The sequence below is a fragment of the Dipodomys merriami genome, unplaced genomic scaffold (assembly GCF_024711535.1).
Source record: "Dipodomys merriami isolate MVZ:Mamm:240054 unplaced genomic scaffold, mDipMer1.0.p SCAF_114, whole genome shotgun sequence".
Taxonomy (NCBI): domain Eukaryota; kingdom Metazoa; phylum Chordata; class Mammalia; order Rodentia; family Heteromyidae; genus Dipodomys; species Dipodomys merriami.
In genome coordinates this window covers 3,432,456-3,452,587 of record NW_027202427.1, presented here as the reverse complement: position 1 = coordinate 3,452,587, position 20,132 = coordinate 3,432,456, and the positions used below count along the sequence as shown (strand labels likewise).

At 65.2% G+C, this 20,132-nt stretch overlaps 1 protein-coding gene across 7 annotated transcripts in view; it reads right to left on the bottom strand.

Moving 5' to 3' along the window:
- Positions 1–20,132, bottom strand: part of LOC138822741 (IQ motif and SEC7 domain-containing protein 1) — a 220,784-nt gene that overhangs the window by 79,227 nt on the left and 121,425 nt on the right. For 3 of the 7 annotated variants that reach the window (XM_070015663.1, XM_070015668.1, XM_070015671.1), the window contains exon 1: positions 11,705–11,805. The exons of 1 other annotated variant lie outside the window; for it this stretch is intronic. In XM_070015663.1, the coding sequence (XP_069871764.1) occupies positions 11,705–11,781 (77 nt within the window). In that variant the 5' untranslated portion in view covers positions 11,782–11,805. Of the gene's footprint in view, positions 1–1,056; positions 1,133–11,704; positions 11,806–16,200; positions 16,246–20,132 lie in introns of those variants that run through there. 3 more of the 7 variants (XM_070015662.1, XM_070015664.1, XM_070015666.1) reach the window with 2 other exon arrangements.

The following is a 20,132-nucleotide window of genomic DNA, read 5'->3' as shown; positions in this document are numbered from 1 at the left end:
GACACCAGTGGCTGCTGTCACTGCTGCGCTAATTAAAGTGGGATGACCTGGGTTGGCGCTCTCTCCCTTTCCCTTGGGCGGTGGGGAAGCTCGGGTGGCTTCAGTGCACCTCTGTTCTGTCTTCATCACCTCCTCCTCCTCCTCCTCCTCCCCCTCTTCTTCCTCCTCCTCTGTCATGGCATCCTATTCTGAATATGGTCCTGGTGGTTTTTGTTTTACTGTAGGTTTTTCCTATAGGCTACCACAATACTATGAGAAGAAAGGATGGAAAAAAGGAAAGAATGAGGAAATCTAGAGGGGGAGGAGAGGGAGGGAGGAAGGCGGGGGAAGTAGGAGGAAAAAGGGGAGGGAGGAGGGCAGGGAGGGGAGCGTATATAGTTTGGGGAGCAGGGAGTGGAAGGAAAGCAGACTGTTGTAAAAATCTCCTCCAAGTACAACACTGGGAGCTCCAAAGCCCCGCCCCGCCCAGGACGCCCCCTCTCCAGACACCCCCTCCCCAGGCCGGGCCCAGGCAGGCATCGCCCCCCCCCCCGGGCGAAAGAAGCAGGATGAGGGGGGTCACCGCTGACACTTATTGGGTGTGGGTGGGCTGGGCCTCACGTCTGCCACCACACTCCATCTCCACGTGAATGCCGTGGCCCCTGGCATAGCTCTCAGCCCAAAGCATCACCACACGGGCCGAACCCGGCTGGTCTGGCACCCGATTCCAGGCACGCCACACACCTCGAGAGCAATCACCACCGGGGACGAACCTGGTGGGCTGGCGCACCCTGGGGTCACTGGTGGCCGTGTCCACAGGCACACGGAGGCTCACTCCGCTGTGCCCCAGGAGTGGTGTGAGCACCCCACAGGCTTAGAGAGGCCAAGGGCAGGGCTGAGATCTCACGCTGGGCTGCCGCGGCCGGCCCAGCCCCGGCTGTCTGGGAGGGAAGCCTCCCACCCCGGTGGGCCTGGCGACCACCAGCACACCCCTACCACGCTCCTTCCCCCTCCAGCTTCCCCCGAGGGTGCAAGGGCCGGCCTGCTCAGCCCTGCCCAGCCTCCACACACCCGTACCTGAGCGTCCGCACGGAGACACAGTACTTCCACATGAGGCTCCACACGGCCCCGTCGCCCTTCATGCCTGGCGGGGAGTGGCTGCTCCCACAGGTCAGGGGCTGGCTCTAACCTCCAGCAATCAGGTGACTTCTTTCTCCATGGCGACGCCACAGGAAAGGTCCCCAAGCCAGACGGCGGTGGAGACAACGCTGGCCACCCCGGACCCGACTGAGCCAGCGAGCGAGCGAGCGCCCCAAGCAGCCAGTGGCTTCAGCACAACCTGCGGCTGCCCCCGTCTGCTAAGAGGCAGCGGTGGCCCAGGCCCGGGAGCTGTGAGTCACGGGGCGGGCGGGCTGGCCACGGGGGGCGGCCTCCTGTGATGGAAAGCTGGCTCAGGGGCCCAGGGTCTGCCCTGGCTCGGGCTGGGTGGGACGAGGGAGGCCAGGGCCAGCCCACATCCTCCCCCAGCTCCCCAGAGAACTGAACCCGACACCACCCCGCAGCCACAGCCCAGCCGGGGCCTGCCCACCGCCCTAGAGGAGCCGCGGAGCAGCAGACAGGACAGAACTCCAGGACAGAGCTTGGATGGGAAACAAATAAGATAAGTCAGCAGCACTCCCGGGGGGTGGGGGGGGGGGTCCCAGGCTCTGAAGGCCTCGTGTGGGCCGGCTGGCCTCGCTCCGCGGCCACTGGCTCCGCTCCGCCCTCTATGAGCTCAGAAGGCGCCAAGAGTCTCGGGCCAGGGGACAGGCGCGCCACAGTCCCACCCAGTGATTCCAGCAGCCCCACGACGCAGCGCACAGCGGCTTCACAACCCACAGGTGGAAATGGAGGCACTAAAGCTCCATCAGCCCGGGCACTAGACCTAGGACCGGGAGAACGGCCTGGTCCTAAGGACCAGTGTTGAAGGGGAGCACCTGCCTGCCCTTCCAGACCGGCTCGCACAGCCTCCGGCCAGGCAGCCCGGGGGCCCAGCTGGAGCCCCGCCCACAGCACAGCTGCGCCCAGGCCCAGCCCAGGGCCGGCAGCTGGGGCTTCCCACGCAGGGTCTCCAGGGACAGTGACTCAGGGGGCAGGTCAATGCCCCCCTCATGGCCCTCGAAGGCCAGGTGCCTGAGCCCGGCATCCGGCTGGGCCCCGGGCACCGTGCCGGCCCGGCGGCCCAGAGAACGCCTGTACCCCGGAAACCTGGCTCACCCGAGTGTCACCTGCATATTGTCACACCTCGTTTGGTCCCCAGGTCCCAGTTCCGCCTGTGCTAATGGGATCCACCTCAGATCCCAGACTGGTCCCCACTGCTCTGTCAGACGTGGGGACAGGACTTGGCCCTCCACACAGGATGGCTCTCTACAAAGGCCCCGCCCACTGAGCACATGCGGCCCCCAGGAACCCACCGGCCAGCCCGGGAGCTCTCCGCGGCACACGTGCCCTGCCCGGCCTCCCCGCTGCCCCCCCCACCCTCCCACATCCTTCTCAGCACCTCCTGGCCTCCCTGTCAGCGTTGGTGTCCAGCTCGCTGCCCTGTGCTGCCCATGCCGGGCGTCAGGCTGGCATCCCCATGGCTCCCGGGCCTCCCCTCTGCAGCGGACACTCCGCCTCAGGCCGGCACCAGGGACGCCATTACCTCGCCCCCGTCGCACACCGACACCGTTCAGGGCAAGCACGGGTAGAGAGGGCAAGTGGCTCTTTGACTCCAAAGGTGTCTCAGACAGCGGACAGCCTCTCCAGGTAAGGCTGGACAGAAACCTCCCTGGTCCGAGTCCGGGGACCCTTGTCACCAGAGGCTCCTGAGGCCCGGGGCTCCCTTTGCCCCTCCTTGCGGTTCTTTTGACTTTCCAATAGCATCCCGTTGGCCCCACTTCACAGATGGGAAACGGAGTCCCAGGCAAGCCGTGAACTCCTGGGTTCCCCTGGCCTCATGAGGTTCTCAGGTGGGAGCGGTGGGCACGGCCCGGGGGGAGGGGGACACAGAGGACTCAGGGGGGCCACAGAACGGTGGGTCCATCCCCCATCTCCCAGGCCTGCTGGCCAGCGGGGCAGGACCCCAACCCCTCCCCCGCCGCCCCTGCCGGGGCTGTCACAGCACAGCGCCCTGGGGTGGCCCCAAGGGAGAGGGTAGCATTCTCCCCAGGTTCTCCCAATGCTGGGATGCAGATTCTCAGGCAAACACAAGCTCTCCACGCCCAAGCTGCGTGTGTCCTGTGACCCCGAGCTGCGGGCGCAGCACCGCGCCTGTGGCCCCCGCCAGCGGCCTTTGCCACCTCACGGTGGCCTGCCCTGGGCGACGGGCTGGCTCCCATCTGCCTCAGACCCCTCTCCACAGCGCCTCACGGCTACCCTGAGCCTCCGCGCGCCCCTCTGACAAGGGGCAGCAAGAAGGCCCACCATCTTGGCGGGAGAGCACAGGGCTGGCTGCGGATGCGGGCGGCCTCTGTCATCGACCCTGGGCGGCTGGGACGGAGGGTGGGCTCGACGGACCCGCTGCGGCCTAAAGAGGGGCTCGGCCAGAACTGTCCCTACCCCAGGACACGGGGGCCACAGAGCAAGGCGGGGAGAGGCGGTGGGCGGTGTGCGGGTGGTGTGTGGTGGGTGGTGTGCGGTGTGTGGTGTGTGGTGTGTGGTGTGTGGGTGGTGTGCGGTGTGTGGTGGGTGGTGTGTGGTGTGTGGGTGGTGTGTGGTGTGTGGGTGGTGTGTGGGTGGTGTGTGGTGTGTGGTGTGTGGTGTGTGGTGTGTGGTGTGTGGGTGGTGTACGGTGTGTGGGTGGTGTGGTGTGTGGTGTGCAGGTGGTGCGTGGTGTGCGGGCCATGTGAGGCGGGCAGGTGTGCGGCGGGCAGGTGTGCGGCGGGCAGGTGTGCGGCGGGCAGGTGTGCGGCGTGCATTGTGTGCTGAATGCTGGCTCCCCACCTCAGCGCTCTGACTGACACGGCCATGGGGGACGAGGTCACCGCCACCGGCCAGGAAGAGGCTCCATCCGTGCCGTGCCCTTGACCTCCGGGAAGCACACAGCCGGAGACTGCGCACTCGAGGGGGCGGAGGACCAGCCGGGACGGCGGTCAGCACCTGCAGCCTTCGTCCGGCCTCAGGCCTGCCTGATGCAGCCCTCCCCCGCCTGCTCCCGCGCTCCCCTCTGCCTCTACTGCACCCACCATCCACACTGCGCACACTCGAGCACTACCTCCAGAGCCCTGGGAGCAGCAGGCTGCTGGGACCCCGTGGCCCCAACTGCTCTAAGCCGATTCCCCGGGGCGGCCTCCCTCCCACCCTCCCCACAGGGAAGCCAGGCGGGTGGACACACTCTCTCACTTGCTCCCTCTGCCTCCTGCTTTGCCGGCCGGGGACACTGAGGCCCCAAGCGGGAATGGGCCCTGGCGGGTAGACGTGGATGTGGGAGGAGGAGGGACGTGGGAGCGGGGAGGGTGGCTAGGGGCCAGAGTCCGCCTGCCATCCCGGCCCTGCCAATCAGCCGGCCTCAGGCAGATCTGCTGGGACCCGAGGGCAGCAGCCCCTGAGCATCTTTCCCAGACGGCAGCCCTGCGCGGACTCCAGCACTGAGCGCCCGCGGTGGGTGGCCTGGCTCAGCCGGAGGAGGTGGGAACAGACATCCACGGTCAGCCAGCGGGACAGCCGTCCTGGGCCCCCTGTGTGCGGAGAGCACCACTGACCCTCGTGTTCAAGTCCAGACCTTGCAGCCAGGGAAGCCACACAACACAGCACTGAGGCCCCAGCCTAAGAGATGCAGAAATGGAGGCTCAGAGAGAACAAGTGACTTAGCCTCCATTCACAGAGTGAGGACAGAGCAGGCCTCGGACCAGGGGTCTGGGCTCGGGCCCACAGCCTTTCTGCACTGCCAAGGTGCACAGGCCAGGGAGGACCCACACCGCTCTCTGCCTCTCCTGGGGTTTGTCAACACTAGAAGAACCAAGGGGGCGGGGAGCTGGCAGGGCTGAGCGTGCGGGCCACCCCGCCACGGGTCTGGGTTTTCTGGGTGTGGCAGTTTTTGCAGCCCCCCAGGCCGGGGAGACCATCAGCCTGAGGACCCAGCCGGGGCGCTGGGCACTCTCGGTGTGATGGACCATCGTCCTGAGGCCGCCACCCTCTGTCTCCTGAACCACGAAGGTGAAGGGGGGTCGGCAGACAGGCCAAGGTGATGCGGATCAGAGAAGGCGGAGCCAGGCACTGAGCCTGCGTGATTCTGCTCCAAAAAACTTTGCTCACAGCACCATGCAACATGGTTTTCCAGCCTAGCAGGGAAGTCCTTCTCAGCATCTAACCTAACCTGACCTCTGTGGCCACGGATCGGCCACTCCTCAGCTTCCTCTTGGGCAAAGGGGAGAAGCTGCTCTCCATGCTGAGAGGCCTAAAGGTTTTGACCCTGGATCCAGACTCCTGGGCCCCGTGCAGTCAGGGAGCTCAGATGGGACCCCGCTCCTTGATCTGTGTGTCTGTGTATCTGTGTGTCCATGGTGCGCACAAGGCCCCTTCTGCGAGGACTGGTGAGGACCCCAGTCCTCCACCTCGCCAGCCTCCCTGCCCCCAGGGCCCAGGCTGCCCAGTCCACGCTGCACCCTCCACAGGGGCTCCCACAGCGCCAGCGCCAGCGCCAGCGCCGGCTCCAGCTCTCTCTCAGCCAACCACTCCCTTCACACTTCCCCAAAGCCACCCAGCTCAGACAGCTGGCCCCGAGACTGACAGCGGGAGGCAGAAGGCTCTGTAAGAGCCGCCCCGTTGGTCACCACCAGCCAGATACCCCCTGCGCACCAGCTGAAGGCCGGGGGCAGCACACACACACGGCAGGGAAAGGGACTGCGGACATGAAGCCACTGCGTGGGGCCAAACGAGAGCCCTGCGAGGAGACGCCGGAGCCCACAGGGACACACGCCGGGCAGGCGGGCAGGCGGGCAGCGTCCAGCATGCACGCGATCCAGGAAGCAGGTGGGGCCCACGGCCCACTGGGAGCCTCCTTTCTAGCCATGCCCACCAAGGGCCTCAGATTCCCAACAATGAAGTTAAAAGCAAGGCACAAAAAGCAAGCCCTCAGGCTGGTACATTTACTTTAAAAAGAAACGTTATTTCCCCCTCTCTTCCCCTCCAGTGGAAAACGCGTATACTAGCCGTGAGTAGAAGGTTACCATGAAAACAAGACAATGCTTCTCAGTTTCACGAAGATACTGTTTCCTGCCAAAGGCACTTCTGGCCTGCCTCGGCCTCGGTGACAAAGAAGCCTGGGAGAGGAGCTCGATGGAGGTCCCCAAGGGCCACCTGCGTGTGGCACCGCCCACAGGGCAGGCCGGGCACCGTGCTTGCCGCCTGTGTGTGGCTTTGGGCGCGGTGGGCGCGGGACAGGCCCGGCAGGGTGGCAGGGAGGGCTGGGAAGGCAACTCACCGTGCCAGCCCCACACAAGCGGGCAGCTGTATTGCTAGGTGCAAGGGAGAAACGGAGGCTCCCAGGAGGGCAGGGGGGCCGTCCCAGGCGACTGGAAAAGCCGGGATGAACAAGACCCTGGGCTTCGGACCTGAGACTGACTCAGTACCATTGCACACCCACCGTGAGCTTGGCACGGGACCAGGGGATGGGGGCGGGGCAGGAGAGACGGAGATGGATGAAGGCTCACTGAGCTGGTGTTTGCAAACCGGGGTGCAGACGGGACCCACACAAATGCTCTGGGTGGGAAAAAGAACACAAAAGGGGGTGGTGTGAGGGACGGGACAGTGGCAGGACCCGCAGGGTAAGGAGGCCGAGGGAGGCAGGTCTGGGAGGGGCAGCGGGCCCTACAGGGCCCTGGGCAGGCGTGGGGTTGACTTCTGCTCGTCTGTAAACGGGGCTCAGTGCAGACCACAGGGAGGGGGAGGGGCAGAGGACAGTGTGCATCCAGTCACGCTGGAGCCCCTGGCTCTGTCACACCGCACGCACGCACGCACGCATACTCTTTGAGAGTGTCAAGAGTACCCGTTCTCTGATACCATCGACAGGGCTTCAAATCAGGACATTAACACCAGCTCCCTAAACTGCTTCTCCCGTCTCATTCACAGCGCTGGCTGAGCCCAGGACATCCAGATATCCAGATGGACAGTGTCCCCAGGGTGGTCTCCAGAGCAGAGCACCTTGCAGTGAGGGGGAGGGGACAGTGCTGACCTGCAGGGTGTGGACAGGCAGCTGGGACAGCAGCATGGGGCCAAAATGGAGCCTGCCATACAAGGACAAACGACCCCTCCCCAGGACCGCTCACCAACATGTCTTGTGGATGATGTGACCTGACCACTGGTCACCTCAGGCCCCGTCCTGAGGACACGCACAGCCACATCACAGCACATCCCCACGCCTGCGCTCTAACATCAGCTCAGGAGCTGAGTTCGAGTCTACCCTCATCATCTTATTTCACCTTAATGGCTTCCAAAGATCCAGTTTCTACACAAAGTCCGTTCCAAGGAGCAGGGGCTATGAATCTGACATAGGAAGTTGGGGGAGATGCCAGGCCGGCCTGCAGCAGCCAACAGGAGGGAATGGCCTCGCTTTCCCTCCTCTGCACCAGCGGGGTCTCTGGAGCAGAGTCACACTCCACGGATGGCCGCCTGGCCCTCTCACCCGCTCAGTGGGCAAAGCCCACAAGCAGTGAGCGCGTGCGGTGCTGGGAACCTAGTGACGCCCCGTGTCCACTGCAGATCTGCACCAACTGAGCCCAGCTCCCGCCTCTGCTGCCAGGGGAAGGAGGGCGCTGGGGAGGAAGGGCGCGCTGCAGGCCCCCCCCCATCGTGCTCTCTGGACGCTGCTGGAGGCCAGGCTGTCCCTGCCCCACAGAGGGACACCAGTTCCTCTTCCTAAACCTGGGCTGGGTTTGGCTCGAGATGGGTTTGGTCCACTGCAGACCGGCTTCTCCAAGCCCCTTACCTCCTCCTGCCACTCACGAGTGCCAACCATCCCAGATGCCTCGCAGCTGTCCGGTGCCTCCCGGGCCCCTCTCTGCTCAGGCTCGGGGTCAGACAGAGGGCAGACCCCGTCAGTAGGCAGACTATTTCCAAGACCATCGCTGCCACTCCTGGGTAGGAGGTGGAGACCCCAAGCCCCTCCCCTGGGACCAGGGCAGGACATCCTGACTGCCTCCTGCCTAAGAATTAAAGTGAGAACGAAAACTTAAAACACAACAAAGCACGTCCCATTCCACAGAGCTATCCTCACGCCCACATTCGTTATAGTATTAGTCACAATACCCAGGAGGAGGGAAAACCCAGGTCTGTTCACAGCTGAGCAGATAAGCAAGCACGCAGGGCACAAAAAAGAGAATATGATTTAGCTATAACAAAAACAAAAACAGAAGGAAATTCTCACCCAGGCTACAATGCAGATGAGCCTGAGAGACATTACGCACGCTATGTCAGAGCAGGGAGACACGGACGGCGGAAAGCAGCGTGATTTCACAGTGACAGGCGGCCGTGCTGGCGGTAGTGTGCGTGTGTGTGTGTGTGTGTGTGTGTGTGTGTGTGTGTGTACATGCATGCACATGTGCATGTGTACATGCTCATGTGTCCAACACTGGCCGGGGCCAGAGGAAGAGCTGGACAGTGTTTCAGCCAGGACAAGGGAGGAAGCGTCACAAGCCCTGAGACACAGCGGCCGGGTGGGTGCCGGGTGGGGGCCAGGCGGCGCCATGGGCTCTGCTGGTGACTGTAACAACATGGGCATGTTTAATGCCACCTAGCTGCTCACTTTCACACGAGTCACCTGGCGGACTAGGCTGGGCTCTATGGCACCTGTGTGTAGCCACAGCCGGTCCAGGACTAAGGCAGGAGCTCGCAGGCAGCCTGGGCATGTGCTGATGCTCCAGCTCAAAACAAAAGCTGAATTTCACAATAGAACATGTTCTACACCCGGAGTGCCAGTGCCGCACACCTGCCATCTGACTCCGAGGGGGCAGCCGGAGGGGACTGGGCTGGGCTGCGGCTCTGCTTTCACCCTCTATCCTACAAGAAATGACTGAGCCAATCGATGAATGGATGAAATAAACCACCCGACCCTCTGTGTGAGCAAAGTTACAGAAATGTGCCTGGAAAGAGCGAACTGGAGGTTCTGTGGAGGCTCAGCCTGGGAGGAGGGTGGGATAGGAGCGTGGGGCCCGGGGAACGGGGCTGGGGGTGGGGGGGACAGGGCTGCAGGGGACAGGGCCGCAGGGCAGGTGGAACAGGGCCGCGGGGCAGGTGGAACACTCCACTTCTGGAGCTGAGCCCCGCGTGTACCCCACGCTGCCTCTGCACCTGCTGTACCGCACTAGGGAAGACACCTGAGACCCAGGACTTGGGGGGAGGCTTGCTGTCCCCCAGAACATCGCTCTCGAGGCAGAGGCTCTGCACACACTTTTTCCCTTTTCTCCTCCCCGGTCTTGGTTGCTGGCGTAGCCCCAGGATTATTTGACATTAATTTAAGATCACTAATGAAGAATAATTAACAGCTTCCAGAGAGCTTGGCACACCCTGTGTTTAGAAGAGCTTAATTACGCATTGTCTACAAGACACCCTTCCCACACTCCTGAAGTTTGGGGAGCATGGCGACGCGGCCCCATGCCCAGGCTCGGGGGGCAGCGGCCGCGCCCGCTGAGCGAGGTGTCCCCAGCTGTCCCATCCCGTCCGCGGCTCCCACTGGCGGTGGGGGGCTCAGTGTCCCCTCTCCACTCCCCAGGGCCGGCACAGAGGCAGGGAGGGAATGCTCTGGTCGGGGGGGGGGGGTTACTGACTGTATCCCAAGTCTTCACCACCTAGCAACCACCCCACCGTTACAGAGGAGGAAGAGGCGGGGCGCGCCTGGGCATCCTTGGCCAGCGCGGACCATCCACCTTTGCCCTCATGGCCTCCACCCCCCCCCACGCCGTGACTCGCTCATTCTAATAGGTTGATGCTGCCCTGAGCGGCGTGCAACTTGGCTAAGTTACTGCTCCCATCCCTCACATCTGTCACCTAAAAGTGGGGTGTTCACAGCACCAGCACTGCGGGGGGCACAGGGTCAGCACCTGGCGACAGCACCTGCTCCTCACTGACCCCCCGCCCCCACCCGTCACTCAGCCGCGCTGTGGACTGTCCTAAGCCACGTCAGGCAGGTCCTCCCTCCCTCCCAGCTCATGCAGCGATGGCGCCTGCAATCTCTGCCCTTCTGGAAAAATCCAGCACTTCAGTTGGACACAGCTCTGATGTCCTCTCTGGCAGGAAGCCTTCCCGGACTTTTCCCAGATGGCCTCCTCCACCTCCCGGCACCTCTACCGCGGCCTGACCTCTCCGAGCTGCTGGGTGGGGGGCCCTCGTGGGTGGAGCCCCTTGTGGGTGGAGCCTCTCATGGGTAGAGGGCCCCTCCTGGGTGGAGGCTCCCTGAGGAACAGGCCACTCTCTGGGCTTGAGAAAGGATCATGTGGTCAAATAAGAACTTGCCTCGGCAGCTGGGCAGAGGCCCGGGCATGGGCATGGCTTCTTGCCTTCGGACCTCAGGAGCTGGCCTGGCATCTGCTGGCCCGGGAGGCCCCCACACTGACCATGGACCGAGCCGTGCGCGCTGCCTGGCGGCTCCTGACACCTACCCGCCCAGGCTTAGCTCTTTCCCACATGGCTGCCGCCCCTTCTGTCTACAGCCTGCCTCATCTCAACCCAGCACCCCCGCCCCGCCCTGCTAGGGCTCCAACCATTAACACGCCTGTCCAGCTGATCCCATGCCAGTGCCCCAGGACTCTGGCACGGGCATGCTTGAAGCTGTGGACATGAGAGTCTATCTTGGAGCTGGGGAGATCTGAGTTCAAATCCCAGGGCCACACAGCCTGGACTGGGCCTCAGGGCCTATCCCACTTCCACCTGGGGCCCAATGGTGGGGCGTGTAGCGCTCACCTAGGCCAGCAGAGGCGGCGTCTGGGGCTCCACACAGCCCTGGGGCCAGGGCTCCCCGCGGGGCGCTGTGCACACCCCGCACTGCTACGACAGGCCTCGCCGCACACAGCGTGGCTTCGCTCCCTGGCGCTCGCCCACGCGTGGGGACTTCCTGCACTGCGGTGCCACCTCCATGCCCTCCAGAGCGTCTGCGGGAGGAAAGAGCGGCTCCCGCTTCCCCAGGGCTGCTCACGGCTAAGGGCGGCAACTCCACCGCGTGGAATCGGGGAAAGCCGATTCCCAGGCCAGGGGATGTGTCCTCGCAGGCCCCACCGACCCGCCTGCTCCGAGCCACAGCAAGCAGCCAACGCTCTCCTACACGCGGGCTTGCACGCGTGTGCATGGTGCCCAGTGTCTTCACCCTGCAGCCCCTGTCACTCGGGGGAACAGTCCACAGTCCCACGCCATGCCCTCGGGGCCAAAGATGGGGAAGCTGGGCGCTCAGCAAGAGAACGTGGGCGGCCCAGGGCCCCACAGCGGGTGAGCGGCTGGCCGTTGGTCCTCCGATCCTGACCTCCAGCCCCAGAGCCCCTGCCCGCCTTGCCAGCCCCGCAGCCAAACGCATCTTCTATGCACAAAACCTATCCAGTGTGGGCTGGCGGGAGGGGCGCGCCGAGTGGAGTTACAAAACCAACCAAAGCAGACTTCTAGAAAACACTCGCACCAGCGGCCAGAGGCAGAGAGCCACATGGAGACCGGAAGCCTGCAGTTGGGCAGACTTTGGGTGAACTTTCACTCCAGCTCCCATCACGCGAGCCCAGCATCCGCTTACCTTTTATAGGCCCCATGCAGGGGCTGCAGACATAGGAACTGCCAGTAATCCAGGCAAAAGGCCTTGAACTTGAGCATTTTCACCTTCCCGTCTCCAGTGGCCAGAGGGGCACCTGGGAGGCGGAGGCCCGGCCACTCAAGCTGCGCAGTCCGGTCCCCGCCACGTCGCCCCGCTCACATGGCCCAGCTCTGGCCGGCGCCGCTCCCCAGTGCACGCCTCCAATACAAAGAGCAGCAGCACAAAAGCCCGGCGTTCACGCGCTGCGCTCCTCGCTCGCCGCCCAGGCCCGCTCACGCCGCTGCTCTCTCTGGTGGCTGGTGCTCCGGGGGGCTCCCCGGGGCGGCCCCATAGCAAACAGAAGTGTGTCTGCCTGTGCCGAGCTGCGTGGGCCCCCCGTCCGGCATCCTGGGGCCGGGGGCTCCTGGTGCAGAGAGCTCTTCGAGTCTGCTTGTCTAAACAGACCCTGGGTCCCCGTGACCCGGCCGGCACCTGTGCGAGATGCCCCCGCCGGCCTGGACGGAGGGACCTACGGCTCGGAGAGTCCCGGGAGCAGCAGGGAAGAGGGGGGTACAAGGCAGACAAACGCCGTCCTTGCCAGAGAAATTACGTGTGGTGGAATCCCCCCCACCCCTGGCCCGCAAGCAAGGAAACTTGCCACGTAGCCACCCAGGGAGCCTGCGGTGGGAGCAGCACGGCTCTGAAAGGCGGGCAAGAGAGACTGACGGAGCCGCCAGCACAGTTGCCCGGGCAACAGGGACACATCGATAAAATCTAAAATGGAACCTCCATGACAGCTGCTCATTGGCTGCCAGGAGGGGACTCCCGTGGCTAGGAGGGAGGGGAGAGGGAGGAGGCTGGGCTGCAGGGGATGGCAACCAAGGGCATTGTCCCCTGGCAGAGGGGGGGAGGGGAGCAGAGGGGCCCCGGGCCATGCCTACAGCAGCCACAAGGGAGGAGGGGAGCACAGCCCTGTCCCCCCATCTCCTGGATGGGGAGCTTAACCTCACCTCAGCCCCATGCCTTCCATGACTGCTCAGTCAAAGCCAACTCCTGCCTGGCGCTCCCAGATGACCGCGGCCTCTGACCCCAGCCACCCATGCCCTCAGGACCCTGTGTGGGTTTCAAGAGACCCAACCCTGCAGTCACCCCTCAGGGCTTCCCTGGGACCTAGCTGGAGAGGCCCAGCCTCTCCCCCGCATGTGCGTGCCTGGGAAGGCCCTGCCTGGGCCGGGCTGTCTGCCGGCCTCCCCGACCCCTGGGAGCACCCCAGGGGAGGACCAGCCCCACTCGCTCCAGGGCGGCCCATGGCCACTGCTGTCCTGTGTGGTGGAGGCTGGGGCCCAGGGAACCTGAGACTGGAGGGTCTCTAGGCACCCCCGCTCTCCTGTCTGGTGACTCCAGGCCTTGTGTGCACGAGTGCTCGCTTCTGTGCAGAGGTGTGCTCTTCCTGTGTGGAGTGGCGGTCACACCCCACTTTCCCTGGGGGCCTCCCCTCCCCTCTACACCCGAGAGCTCAGAGCCCAGGGACCCGGTATCAGGTCCTCAGATGAGACCCAACACCACAGCAGAGCCTGGACCCTGTGCGTCCTGGGCTGGGCTGGCAAGGGGCAGGGCGGGGAGCCCAAGCCTGGCCCCGGTCACGGCCCGGCGCAGGGAGCCAGAGACGAGACTGCAAAGGAAAGGTCTCCGCCTCGGGAGGTTCCCCATGTCTCAGGAGGACAGTGCTTCTAAAGCAGGGCCTCCGGGCCCAGGGAGCGCGCGACACCGATGGACACGTCTGGATGCCACAGCGGGGCGCTGTGAGCACTTAGGGTGGCACACATGCAGGGATCACAGCCCGAGCACATGACAAAGACCCCGCCGGCCGGCAGCGGTGCCAGCCCGGGGCCGGGAAGGGCGCTCCGGCCATGCTGGCTGGCCGGCTGGCCGGCAAGGGCTTCCAGGCATGTGGGGTAGGGGCCGCCCATATCATTAATGAGGCCTGGCTTCCTAGTGAGGCTGATGGAAGTGGGGGTGGCGGCCCAGGGAGATGACTGTGGGCTGGAGGACATTAGTTTCCCCCTCACGGCGGGGTGGCCGGGAAGCTGGCTGTGCCTTTGAAAAGCAGCCAGTACTGGCTGCGACCTTTGTCTCAGTGTTCTCAGGCTTCTGGGAGAGGGCGGGGCTGGCCAGGCCCCTCCCCCAGGGCCCCTCAAAGGGTAGGTGGGGGTGTGAGAGGGGGGCAGCAGCAGACGGCGGGGGGGGGGGGGGCTGGGTCCTCTGGGGGCTAGTGCAAAGTTCCTTCAGTGTCTGGTTTTCCATTGTCTTCATCCATGAAATGGGAGTGCTGAGCGTGCCGCCCTGTGCGGGCTGGGGGAGCTCACGCGAGTGAGCGCACACGGGCAGATCCTGGCTTCTGGAGGTGCCCAGCACCCTCCACCTCAGGACCTTCGTACTGGCTGCTCCCAGAAGGCAGGTGGATGCTTGGACCCTCCTCTTCCAGGCTTGGTTAAATAGTGTGCCCTCAGAGGGTGCTCCCCGCTCTCTTCCCATGCCTCTCGATTCCTTCTGAGCCCTTGTTACCACCCGGCACACTGTACTAAAAAACAGGGCCGCAGTGCCTCCTCTGGCTGGCCCCTGCTCACAGCGCCGGCAGAGCGGCAGGCCTGGCCGCAGCGCCCACGGTGCCCGCCTGGACGCAGAGAGGCCGTGGGGGCCGGGGTGGGGCCGGGATGCGAGGCACCCACAGCTCCGCTCCCACCCCGCTACCCCTAGGGGAGCGAAGGGCACGGCCTCCGGCTGCCCCCCGTGCTCCCTGCCCAGTTCCGGAGCCGGCCCTGCTGACCGAACTGGGCGGGCACACTGCGGTGAGTGGGGTACTTGGCCCAGCCCCCCGCCCCCACACGCCCAGAACAGAGGGCCCCTTTGTTCTACTGCCCCCCGTTCCAGAGCTTTCCGGGCCTGTCCCGGAGCAGGTCCAGCTGGCAGTGTGGATGGGCCAGGCTGCCCATGGCTCAGCAGCCCCTGGGGTTTCTTCAAGCCCACTCCCTGGCCCAGCTCCCCGCCAGGGAAGCCCAAGGCCGGCCTGTGAGTGTGATCACGCGTGTGTCCCGAGGGAGTGTGAACATGGGTGTGTCGGGGTGGGGCCTGGGGCCCATGTGGGAGGAAGGGCGGGCGGGGGTGGGCTACAGAGCAGGTTGTGATGTGTGGGGCGTGGGAGCTCTGCTCCTGGGGGTGGGGGTCAGCCAGAGCTCGGGTTGGGGCTCCAGAGGGCTCTGGCAGCCAGTGGCAGGAAGGACGCAGGGCCTGGGACTGAGGCTGGTGTGGGCCTGGCCGGCTGGGCCAGGGTGAGGGCAGTAGTTTTCATCAGTAAGCCCGCCGCGGGCATTACACGGTCATTACACAGTCATGCCAAGATGTGCGCCCTGTGCACAGGGCGCAAGGCACAGGCGCCTGCCGGCTCTCTGTTCCCACCCCGGAGCGTGCCCAGGCCATGCTGGCCGGGGACGAAGGCCCATGGGGGTGCGGCTCGCTCCCTCCCCGAGAGTGGCCCACATGCCCTCCAGGTGGAAGGTGGTCCACGTCCACTGACCTGGGTTGGCCGTGCAGACACCCTGCCTGCCTCGTGCACACTCTGCAGCCACGCAGGGACCAGCACCAGCCACGCAGACACCCGCCACGCAGATGCCCACCACGCAGACGCCTGCCACGCAGGGACCACGGCACCTACCACGCAGATGCCCACCACGCAGATGCCTGCCACGCAGGGACCACGGCACCTGCCACGCAGACAACCACCACACAACGCCTGCCACGCAGGGACCACGGCACCTGCCACGCAGATGCCCACCACGCAGATGCCTGCCACGCAGGGACCACGGCACCCACCACGCAGCTGCCTGCCACGCAGGGACCACGGCACCTGCCACGCAGACAACCACCACACAACGCCTGCCACGCAGGGACCACGGCACCCGCCACACAGATAACCACCACGCAGGGACCCCTGGCACCCGCCACGCAGGGACCCCACACCGGAAGCCACCCAGCTCCCAGGACTTGCCCAATGAGAGCAAAGGTCTGCTGACTCCCCCTCCCACCAAGACGCCCCTGATACAGTCCAGTCCTTTTAGGTAAAGGCAGGGAACCCAAGACAGACACAGGGCGGGGCCTCACTGCCCGGGTACAGGCTCACGGCCAGCCCCCAGCCCTCAGCATCTCCCTGCACCTCGGCCTTGGTTGTCATGGGAACCAAGGGCCACAGCCTCACCCCCGGGACCCCAGCTTTGCATCCTGCAGCAACTATCTGCACAGCCTGGCCCTCAGCAGCAGCCCGGCACTGCCTGGGCTGGGCCTCGTGTCTGCACCTGCTCAGGGGTCATGTCCGTGGTATGTTTGGGCTTTGGGGGGGCGGGGGGCTCAGATTTGTCCCCATGGTGCCTGCTGCCCCAACCCAGCATAGACAGAAAGCCCTGCCCAGTGTCCCGGGGCTAGGGAGGACGGAGGAGAGACAGTACCTGTAACAGTCGGTGGAGAGGCTGCTTCCGGTCTCCAGGGAGCTCCTGGGTGGCAAAAGCGAGACAGGGTTAAGGACAGCCCACACAAGGAGCCCTTGGTGCCACCAGCTCCGGCCCGAGAATGGGTCCGGGCATCTGAACAGCTCTGGGTACGACCCCTCCCCCAGCAAGAAACCATGTGCTTTACCTCCCCGTGAGTCCTGACGGTCCCCAGACAGGGCCGGCCGGCAGTCATGGGCCCTTGGCCACAGATGGGAAACAGGCTCGGGAGATGACGCACCTAGGCAGGCTCAAACAGCACTCGGGCTAGGATATTTGGGGGTTGGGTACAGGGAATGGAGTCCTGAGCCTCATGTACACAAACACGTCCCACAGCTGAGCCGCCCCCTACCCCAGAGCGTGTGACCAGGGATGGCCACGCCCACAGGCTCCACCCACCCACCTCCCGCAGGAGCCAGAGCCCCGCCCTTGCCCGAGACCACCATGTGCAGCCCTGGACCCTGAGAGCTGGGCCCAGCTCCGTTCCTTTGGTCACGTTTTGGCTGTTGTAAGGGGGTGTGGCCTGGCCTGGATTACACCCCAGCTTTCCGGAGGCGGTCATGGGGTCGGGGGCACATTCTTCCTGGCTCAGTTTCCCCATTTGTAAGAAGGGAGCAGCCACAATGAACATCACCCCTCACGAGGGCAGGCAGTGACCTGGCAGAATTGGACATGAGCTCCCCCCACATCCCAGCTGGGCTGGCTGGGGCCTCCCCGCTGGCTGGGAGCTGGCTCCCTAAAACAGTCTGTCCCTGCCCACCTGGGAGCCCCTGCTGGGGACAGACACTGACCAGAGGGTGTCCCGGGCTCTCAGCACAGACACAGCAGGAAATCACAGCATGGTATGATGCCACGGACGCCACGTTCCGTGCTGGCTTCCCTGGCCATGCTGTGCGGCGCAGGGCCCTGCTCTGGCCACGGCACAAATGTGGCAACTTCCTCACCAGAGGCAGGGAGCCATCCCACGCCAGGTGCTGTGCCAACCATTTCCTCAAACCTCTGAGCCTTATGATGCACAGGGCCTCACGACCACCTTGACAGGGCCATCCTTGGCACACGTGCCACCCTCAGCTCTTTATCCAGAAACAAATCCTGTTCACACCACTTACAGCTGGGCGCCGGTGGCTCACGCCTGTCATCCTAGCTACTCAGGAGGCTGAGATCTGAGGATCATGGTTCAAAGCCAGCCAGGGCAGGAAAAGTCCATGAGAGTCTTATGTCCAATAAACCACTTAGAAAACTGGAAGTAGTGCTATGGCTCAAGTGGTAAAGCACTAGCCTTGAGCTGAAGAGCTGAGGGACAGCGGCCAGGACCAGAGTTCAAGCCCCACGACTGACAAAAACAACAAAAAAACCCTACTTACATACCACATTTCAATTTCTTTCTGTCTTTCTGTGTGTGGGTTGGTTGTGGGGCCTGAACTCTGAGCCTGGGCACTGTCCCTCAGCTCTTCAGCTCAAGGCTAGCGCTCTACCACTTGAGCCACAGCACCCCTTCCGGTTTTTTCTGCTTATGTGGTGCTGAGGAATCAAACCCAGGGCCTCATGCATATGAGGCAAGCACTCTACCACGGACCCACCTTCCCAGCTCCTTCAATCTCTTTCTTTCTCTCAACCCCAGCAGATTCCCTCCTCCTTCCCTTCCTCTCTCCCTCCTCTCCTTCCTTTTCTGCTGACGGCGGTAGCTTTCTGCGTGGTCCCTAAGTGGTAAGCACTTGGTGAGCCTTAGCACTCTGCCACCTGTCCCTCAGGGGTCCCTGGTCTGCAGAGGCTTGCCTCATGAGCAATAGTTTCCAACCAGGGAACACAGCATGAACAGAGGGACTGTCTGGGGGCACAGGTAGGGGACACACAGGCCAGCTCTGCCCTGCCACACGCCCAGCTCCACACCCCATGCTGGCCTCCTCACCTCCCCCCACCTACGTCTCTGCTCCCTTGGAGGCTCGGTGGCCTGAGCCGCTGGGCAGCAGCCTCTGTGAGCAGAGCCCAGCCCGGCCCCTGACTGGTCCTGCCCCTGCGCCTCCCGCACAGGCACAGCAAGGCCTGGCAGGAAAGGCCAAGAGGGCATGCAGAGCCCCCAGCCAGCATTCCTGCACACGCAGCCAGTGCCAGCCCTGCAGGGGTCCCGAGCAGCGAACTCCCCGTCCTCCGAGGCCACCACGAGGAAAACCCCACAAATGCTGTCCTGTGCACGCAGACTCACGTGCCCCCTAAAGCCTGCAGCACTAAGCATGAACCAGAGCTCCGAAGCCCACGGCCACACTTCCGCTCCAGCGGTGCCACCGTAGCCCTGCCACGGGAGCAGCTGGTGGGCCCTCTCTGTGCCACACGGGTTCCACATATTTGGGAGAAAGATCGAAGAGCGTGACGCATTACAGGACCAGAGCAGGGCCAGGCCCTGGACTCCGGAGGTGTGTGCGCCACGCAGTACAGCCCGGGTTACGTGGGGCGTATACAATGAGCACACAACCCCACCGCCCACAAATAAAGCAGAAACGTGACGCCGTGTCCACCAACACGTCGGCTCTACATCCCCGCACGGGCTCGTGGGCTGGCTATGGGAGGCGAAGGCCGGGAGACGCAGCACCTGCCTGGCAGCGCCCAGTCTTACTGAAGGCTCCCAGCCCGTGCCCATAGCTACGCCACTTCTTCCTCCTAGGTGCCCAGGCCTGGGCAGAGCTGGCCAGCGGGGCAGGGACCTAGCGGGGAGACAAACAGCCCATGGCTGCCGTTCTGGCCATCCTCTCTGTGGCTTGGGGAGGCAGCTTCCTTGGAGTGCAGGCCTCTGCTAAGAAGGCCGGAGCTGGGGAGGGCATGGCAGGGGGGGCATGGCGGGGGGGAGGGCATGGCGGGGGGGAGGGCATGGCGGGGGGGAGGGCATGGCGGGGGGGAGGGCATGGCGGGGGGGAGGGCATGGTGGGGGTGGGGGGAGGGCATGGCGGGGGGGAGGGCATGGCGGGGGGAGGGCATGGCGGGGGGGAGGGCATGGCGGGGGGGAGGGCATGGTGGGGGGGAGGGCATGGCGGGGGGAGGGCATGGCGGGGGGGAGGGCATGGCGGGGGGAGGGCATGGCGGGGGGGAGGGCATGGCGGGGGGAGGGCATGGCGGGGGGGAGGGCATGGTGGGGGGGAGGGCATGGCGGGGGGAGGGCATGGCGGGGGGGAGGGCATGGCGGGGGGAGGGCATGGCGGGGGGGCATGGCGGGGATGGGGGGAGGGCATGGCGGGGATGGGAGGGCATGGCGGGGGCGGGGGGAGGCATGGCGGGGGGAGGCATGGCGGGGGTGGGGGGAGGCATGGTGGGGGGAGGCATGGTGGGGGGAGGCATGGTGGGGGGAGGGCATGGCGGGGGCGGGGGGAGGGCATGGCGGGGGCGGGGGGAGGGCATGGCGGGGGTGGGGGGAGGCATGGCGGGGGTGGGGGGAGGCATGGCGGTGGGGGGAGGCATGGCGGGGGCGGGGAGGGCATGGCGGGGGTGGGGGGAGGCATGGCGGGGGCGGGGGGAGGCATGGCGGTGGGGGGAGGCATGGCGGGGGTGGGGGGAGGGCATGGCGGGGGGAGGCATGGCGGGGGTGGGGGGAGGGCATGGCGGGGGGAGGCATGGCGGGGGTGGGGGGAGGCATGGCGGGGGTGGGGGGAGGCATGGCGGGGGCGGGGGGAGGGCATGGCGGGGGTGGGGGGAGGCATGGCGGGGGCGGGGGGAGGGCATGGCGGGGGCGGGGGGAGGGCATGGCGGGGGTGGGGGGAGGGCATGGCGGGGGTGGGGGGAGGGCATGGCGGGGGTGGGGGGAGGCATGGCGGGGGTGGGGGGAGGCATGGCGGGGGTGGGGGGAGGGCATGGCGGGGGTGGGGGGAGGCATGGCGGGGGTGGGGGGAGGCATGGCGGGGGTGGGG